Below are 7,178 nucleotides of genomic sequence, written 5' to 3' on the forward strand. Positions count from 1 at the left end.
GGCCTAACTCTGGCGCGCTGCCCGTTGAGCCTGCTGGCCCTTCTGGGCCTGTATTTGCAAACCCTAGGGTTGGCAGGCCCAGCGGGCAGCGCCCCAACAATTTTTTATATAATTTTCTTTTATTTATTTCTGAGTAATTTTTTTTGCTGTATTTAGTTTCTTTGTGAATATAAAAAAATTATATAGTATTTAGTTTCTTTGTAAATGACTGGAAAACAGCAAATGATGTCAGAACGTGTTGGAAATTGATGACGTCGCTTTGAATGATGCATACTGAACGCAAAAATAGGCTGGAGTTCAAATAAGTTTAAAAAACATTGAAGTGCCCGTGTAACAGATGAGTTCTCGTCCGAAACCCTGATACTCCGAAAGAGATTGTCCAGTTTGTACACGAGGTGCGTCCAGTTTTCGCCGTGACCCTCTCTACTCTTTTGCACATGTTATGCAGGCGAAATGATGATACCATGCCAAGTTCTAACATTTTCAAAGTTCATTTTATAGTGATTTTTAATTTCACCGTCATTTAGCTCTCTAAACAAATCGGTAAATGACTGAAAAACAGCAAATGATGTCAGAACGTGTTGGAAATTGATGACGTCGCTTTGAATGATGCATACTGAATGCAAAAATAGGCTGGAGTTCAAATGACTGAAAAACAGCAAATGATGTCAGAACGTGTTGGAAATTGATGACGTCGCTTTGAATGGTGTGTACGGAACGCAAAAAAGTCTGGACTTGTAATAAGTTTAAAAAAATGAAGTGCCCATGTAACAGATGAGTCTCGTGAGAAACCCTGATACTTCGAAAGAGATTGTCCAGTTTGTACACGAAGTGCGTCCAGTTTTTGCCGTAACACAAGAAGTCCGGAGGTGTAATAAGTTATTAAAAATAAAAAAAGAGGCACAATGCTCGTTAATTAGCTTCAAGCCTTTCGGAATAGTGCAAACTGCACTGCACATAGCTCCGTGCAGTCTACACTATTCCTCAAGGCTTAAAGCTAAGCAACGTGCAGATGAGCATTGCGCCTCTCCTTCATCGTCTCTGCACTCAGGGCTTATAAACCGCTCCTAGTGCCTCTCTCTTCGCGAGGTGGGACTAAAAAACAGCTTACTAAGAAACTATAGTACCGGTTCATGGCACGAACCGGTACTGAAGGTGCCCGTGGGGCCTCAGCCTGACCACAGCCTGACGCGGCTTCATTAGTACCGGTTCGTGACACGAACTGGTACAAAAGGTTGCCCACGAACCGGTACTAATGATCTCCGCCCGCCTAGCCATTGGAACCGGCACTAATGGACACATTAATGCCGGCTCAAAATCAAACCGGCACTAATGTGCTTCACATTTGACCCTTTTTCTACTAGTGATCTACCAGAGATTACAATACTCATGGCACATACACAGAAAAACTCATCTACAGTTTCTAGGTACATAGAACCATGGTTGTCGGCCAGCCATCACAGATCTAGTTATTCGTTGCATTTTGGACCATGCCTCCGTGCCACTAGGAGAAGAGGAGAACTCATTCACATGAAGAAGTGCTCAAACCGTCGCCTGTGGAAGGCGAATTCCGCCTACGTCCTCGACTCCTTCGTTGCACGTGTACGTCGCCCTCGTTGCGACTCTATCAAATTACTTTTGTGGATCTTCAATCATATGCCCTAGCTAGCTCGTGGACATCCTCTAGTGCGGAGCAATCGTTGTTGTCCGTGTGCAAGGAAGAAGAAAGAAGAAGGAAAAAGGAAGAAGGAAGACAAATATGATGAGAGGTTTCCATGTGGGGTCGTTGGTTTGAGGGATTAAGTTTAGGGTATCTGCTAGCTGAGAAAAAGTTTAATCCCTCAAAATTATTGACTTTTGGGGATAGGGAGAAGGTTTGGGAATTAAGTTTAAGTGATATGCTAGAGAAGCTATTAGCTCTGATGGTTAGACTCATCAACCCCCCTTTAGCTCCCGCTAATGTGCCATTGCATACGGACGTGGTATATTGTGCCACATTAACCCTATTTTCTTTTGATTTTGCTTTGTACTTCCTTCATCCAAAAATAAATGTCTTTGATTTAGTACAATTTTGACATTTTCTCCTACTTCATCGATGAAAATTAGCTCCCAACTACTTATTCATCTCAAAAGAATTTAAAGGACTTAAGCTATGAAGGAACTATGAGAAGAGCAAATCAAGCTCCTCCGTTGGCAACATTTGCCCCATTACAGAAGCATCCTTCATTGCACCACTGAATATAAGTAGTGTCAATGTTATTTGAGGGATGAGATGATCTCACATGCCCCTTTGCCCTTGCTTCAACTATATCCTTATTTGCGATGTATTTGAAAGAAACAATATACTTGCTAGATTTTAAGAAAATTTACAAAGACAATCAACATATTTGAAAACAATATTTTCGTCCATCTAGGAAAATCAAAAGATTAATCCTCCTAATTGTTGGGCAATTTATTAGGCTTTGTTGAAACCCGTTATTCACTTCGTTTCTTCTCTAGAAAAAGGTCATGGAACGCACATGTCCTCACCCATGTGCACTGGTGTAGCCTTTCACCCTCCCTGCCCACTTGCCACAATAGCATTCCTCTCTCACCCTTGGTTTATCTCGAATAAACTAGGAAAAATATGTCCAGCAGAATCAACTTATTAGCTCCATACAAAAGCTCAAAAAGGCTTCGGTCGATCAGTTCCAATCCTACGGATTTCCTATTCTTCAATACACAACACTACATGGACTGACTCCTCTAACAATATTTTTCCTCTGGTTTTCCTCTGTGAGTTTTGGTACGTTTTCCCATGGCTTTTAAGTGTTTTGTTACTTTTGCTCCAGGTTTCGACTGCTTATCCTATTCATAACAAAAAGTTAAATTGGCCGAGCCTAAGATGGAGGGGATGTGCGCCGGTTGTCAAAAAAACTATAACTGGCGCTTAAGGCACCAAATAGGGGTTGGGACAGCGCCCCTGCCCCCAACACGATAAAAGCAAGACAAAAGAGCGCCCAGCCCCAGCTTATCAATATGACCGATTTAACACGGAACAAGCAACACTGCACAAATCTTGAAGCAGCAATGACCTAATGGTCAAGGAGTTGTCTATGACTTGGCTAAAACTTAGTGACTGAAGTGGTTCTGTTACGAGGGTCTGTCCATGCATGTTAAGACTGCACTTTCTGCTAATTGAGCGTAGCTCAGATGGGAAGGTTCCTTGTGATGGAACCAGTCCATCAGGGTTCAAGTCCACACTTGGCACTTGTGCTTGCACACTAGTAGAAAAGGGGGCTTTTGTCCCGGTTTTTGAACCGGCACTAAAGGGTCGTTACTAATGCCTCCCCCCTTTAGTCCCGGTTCTTACACGAACCGGGACTAAAGGCCGCCCACGTGGACGCAGCCTGGAGCTCCACCTTTAGTCCCGGTTGGTGTTACCAACCGGGATTAAAGGAAATTTTATGATATATTTTTTTTGAAATTTTTTTTGTGAATTTTTTTTGAAATTTTTTTATTTTCAAATTTCTGAATTATTTTAACCTCTAATCTCTAATCATCACTGCTCAATTTATCCTCTAATCTCTAATCACCCCTCATCATTCCAAATCATCTAACTTCCCGGACCGTCACCCATCCTCTCACTACTCCAGCCTGAGCACGCTTAACTTCCGGGTTCTATTCTCCCTTGTTTCCAAGTCTGCACTTGTTGTTTTCCTGACAATAGTAAGATGTCAATCCTATTAACCCTCAGCAACTTAGCTTGAGCATGAAGTGACACATTTCACTGTTTGAGTTTGAAACTATTATTTTAAAAAACAATAATTATTTAGTAACACTAATATTTCTGGAATAATTAGTTTGACCATTGTTTGACCACTGTTTGACCACAGTTTGACCAGATTTGACCAAAATTCAAAAAAATTGAAATAATTATTTAGTAACACTAATATTCTAGAATAATTAGTTTGACCATTGTTTGACCACAGTTTGAATTTTTTTGCATTTTTTTGCCTCTCCAGATCTTAAAAGCCCCGTAACATTTTTTCTGTTAGGTTTTTGAGGATTTTGAAAATGTTTAACGGGGTTCCCCTGGTTAAATTCGGATGTAACTTTTCGAGTAGATGATTTTTCATATAAAAAACTTTTTCATCCGAGTTCGTATGCAAAAGTTATGCCCACTTTAAGAAATTCCAGAGAGGTTTTGCAAATAAAGCCGAAATTCATATTTGTTAATTTTCCCAACAACTAGACCACATATCACATGGGAAACTTATTTTATTTTATTTTTTTGACATTTCCATCATTTTCTTTTGTTTTTTCTAAAACTGAAAAGGCGGTCCAGGGGGGTAGAGTTTGATGGGCCCTTTAGTACCGGTTCGTGCCATGAACCGGTACTAATGCCTCAAAGCCCATTAGTCCCGGTTGGTGCCACCAACCGGTACTAATGGGTATCGCACCCTTTAGTCCCGGTTCGTGGCACCAACCAGGACTAAAGGGCCCAGGTGAACCGGGACTAATGCCTTAGCCGCACGAACCGGGACCAATGCTCACATTAGTCCCGGTTCGTGACTGAACCGGGACTAATGTGAATATTGCCCTGTGACGAAAGCTCTGTTTTGTACTAGTGGCATCTTCCAAAAAGGAGAGATTCCCAGCGACTACAAGGCATATGTGGTGGTTTCATTAATAATATTGCTAAGTCTCAGTTGACTAAGACTTCGTTAAGTCTCAGTCGGTGTTATATCCGTCGGATCTTACATTAAGATCCGTGCAATTTTTTCTTTTCAGTTTTTTTTTCTCTCTTACATGTTATGTCACTTGACTGAGACTTGGTTAAATCTCGGTCGACTGAGAACTAGCCACACCCCTTCATTAATTTTAAGATGTTGTACCGGCTTAATATCTCCAAGGTGTTTATAGGGATAATGTGTGCATCTGGGTGTTCATAGCGGTGCGGATATGTGCATGTTTGTGATCATATGTACTACTACCTCTGTCTGGTTTATTGGTCCCATTCGTATTTTATGCCCAACTTTGATCATAGATTGGACTAACAAATTATAAGTTATATATATCACAAAACTTATATTGTTAGATTCATATTTAGAAAAGTTTCCAATGATACTATTTTTAGGGTCTCTTAACTTATTTTTTGATAGTTAAATCAAAGGTCAAAATTTGACCCAAACTATAAGGACGACCAATTAACCAGGACGGAGGTAGTAAGTGTTTTATTAAAGGAAATTATTGCACTTTCTGAAGTCGCTTTTGTTTCGCCCGCAACAAAAAAAAGTTACTTTTTTTTTTCTTTCGAAGACGTAGTCCGCCTCCGATAGATGTGAACGAGGTGGCCTTGTGCGGCCGGCGATCGATCGAGTTGGCTTGCCTGCCCCGATTACCATGCACAGCAAGCATCCTTTTTTTTCCTTCACCTCCATAGCTAGCTTCCCTCCAAATCCATTTACCCTCCCGCACAAAGATCCCTTAACCTTTCCTCACACATGACTCCATGAATGTAGCTACACGTCTTCTTACACATGAATGCATTCCAAGAACGTACGCCGGACTAATCCATCCAAAGATTTCCTCCTTTTACAAGTTTCGAATCAACAAGACACATCTCTTACATCCATCACCATGCCATGCCAATACCTAAATATATAAACGACGCATCATGCCAACCTTCCCAACTCAGCAGCTCCCCTCCCTCGGTCACAGTTCACAACACCATCAACCGACCAATCCATCCATCCATCGCAACGTCCACCACGATTCCCTGCCTACGCTTCCTCATGGCGGCCGCCACCAATACCAAGCAGAAGCGGCAGCATCCGGCACCGGTCGTGGACCCCAAGTTCGAATGGGCGGACAAGGCCGGCACCTACGTGCTCCGCCTCAGCCTCGAGGGGTTCAAGAAGGGCGACTTCAGGGTGCAGGTGGACGGCGCCGGCAGGCTCACCGTGAGCGGGGCGAGGCCGGGGGCCACCCCGGGTTCCTTGCACAAGGTCTTCCAGCTCCCCTCCACCGCCAGCTTCGACGACATCACCGGCCGCTTCGAGGCCGGCGTGCTCACGCTCACCGTGCCCAAGCGCCCCTACTCTGGTGTCCCGGCGCCGACTAGCGTCGTCGAGGAGATTAAGAGGGATAAACCTGGTGTGGTTAAGGAGGATGGTGCCGCCGCCACCACAGTCAGGCCTCCGCCAACCAAAGACGTCGCCGGCAGCGAGAAGAAGGCGGCCAGCGGCGACGACAGCACCACCAAGCCTAAGGAAGAGATCGCCAAGGAGGAGGATGTGTCCAAGAAGGCCATGGACGAGGCCACGAAGAATGCTCAACATCAGAAGCAACCGGAGGAGGCAAGCAACCACAAGCAAGAGCAGCAAAAGCTAGCACCAGAACCAGAGGCGAAGAAGGAGCGAGAAGTGAAGCCTGAGGCTCCCCAGGCGGCAGCTCCGGCGGCACCCGAGAAGCCGGCACCGGAGCCAGAGGTTGCCATCGGCGAGAAGAACAAAGCGGTGGTTGACCAGGAGAGCCTGGCGGCGGGCGTGATACGGCGCAGCGAGGAAGAGAAAGCCAAGGCTGCGGCCGCTGCCATGGAAGCCAAAGCGGTGCTGGAGAAGAAGGCCACGGCGTGCAGCGGCTGGAAGGAGCGCGTGGCAGGGGGGCTGGAGCAGCTGACGGACATGAAGTGGGCGGAGAGCGTGGTGGAGAAGGCAAGGAACAACAAGGAGGTGGTCGCCATCGCCGTCGCTGCTTTCTCGCTCGGCTTCTTCGTCTCTCATAAGCTATTCAGGAAGTGAGCAGCAACAGATATAAACAATGGGTAAATATGTGCTGAAGTAAAGATACATAGTTGCGTGATTAAAGTGTACAATGACACAGCAGAACATACATGTAAAGTAATTTGTGCAAGTAAAGTATGTATATTGACACTAAAAACATGAAGTCAATCATCATATCTGGCTACAACGGAAGTTGGCAAAATCTTGGCGTTTCCATTGGTGAAATCTACCAGAGATTACAGTACTCGTGGCAAAGTTACTGAAGCATCCTCCAATGCACCACTGAATATAAGCAGTCGCAAAGTTACTTGAGGGATGAGAATATCTCACATGCCCCTTTGGCCTTGGTTCAACTATATCCTTATTTGTGATATTAGCAAACATGCCCGTGCGTTGCAACGGGAGAAAAAA

At 44.4% G+C, this 7,178-nt stretch overlaps 1 protein-coding gene across 1 annotated transcript; it reads left to right on the forward strand.

Moving 5' to 3' along the window:
• The first annotated feature begins 5,602 nt into the window (after nt 1-5,602).
• Nucleotides 5,603-6,975, forward strand: LOC109747645 (uncharacterized). Its single transcript, XM_020306676.4, has one exon. It carries the CDS (start codon nt 5,628-5,630, stop codon nt 6,783-6,785), a length of 1,158 nt encoding a protein of 385 aa, XP_020162265.2. The 5' UTR covers nt 5,603-5,627; the 3' UTR covers nt 6,786-6,975.
• Nucleotides 6,976-7,178: the final 203 nt, after the last annotated feature.

Source organism: Aegilops tauschii, chromosome 7, assembly GCF_002575655.3.
Source record: "Aegilops tauschii subsp. strangulata cultivar AL8/78 chromosome 7, Aet v6.0, whole genome shotgun sequence".
Taxonomy (NCBI): Eukaryota; Viridiplantae; Streptophyta; class Magnoliopsida; order Poales; family Poaceae; genus Aegilops; species Aegilops tauschii.

What these genes read in the sequence shown, in the direction of transcription:
- LOC109747645 (XM_020306676.4), top strand. Translation starts at nt 5,628, where the DNA reads ATGCCAATACCTAAATATATAAACGACGCATCATGCCAACCTTCCCAA.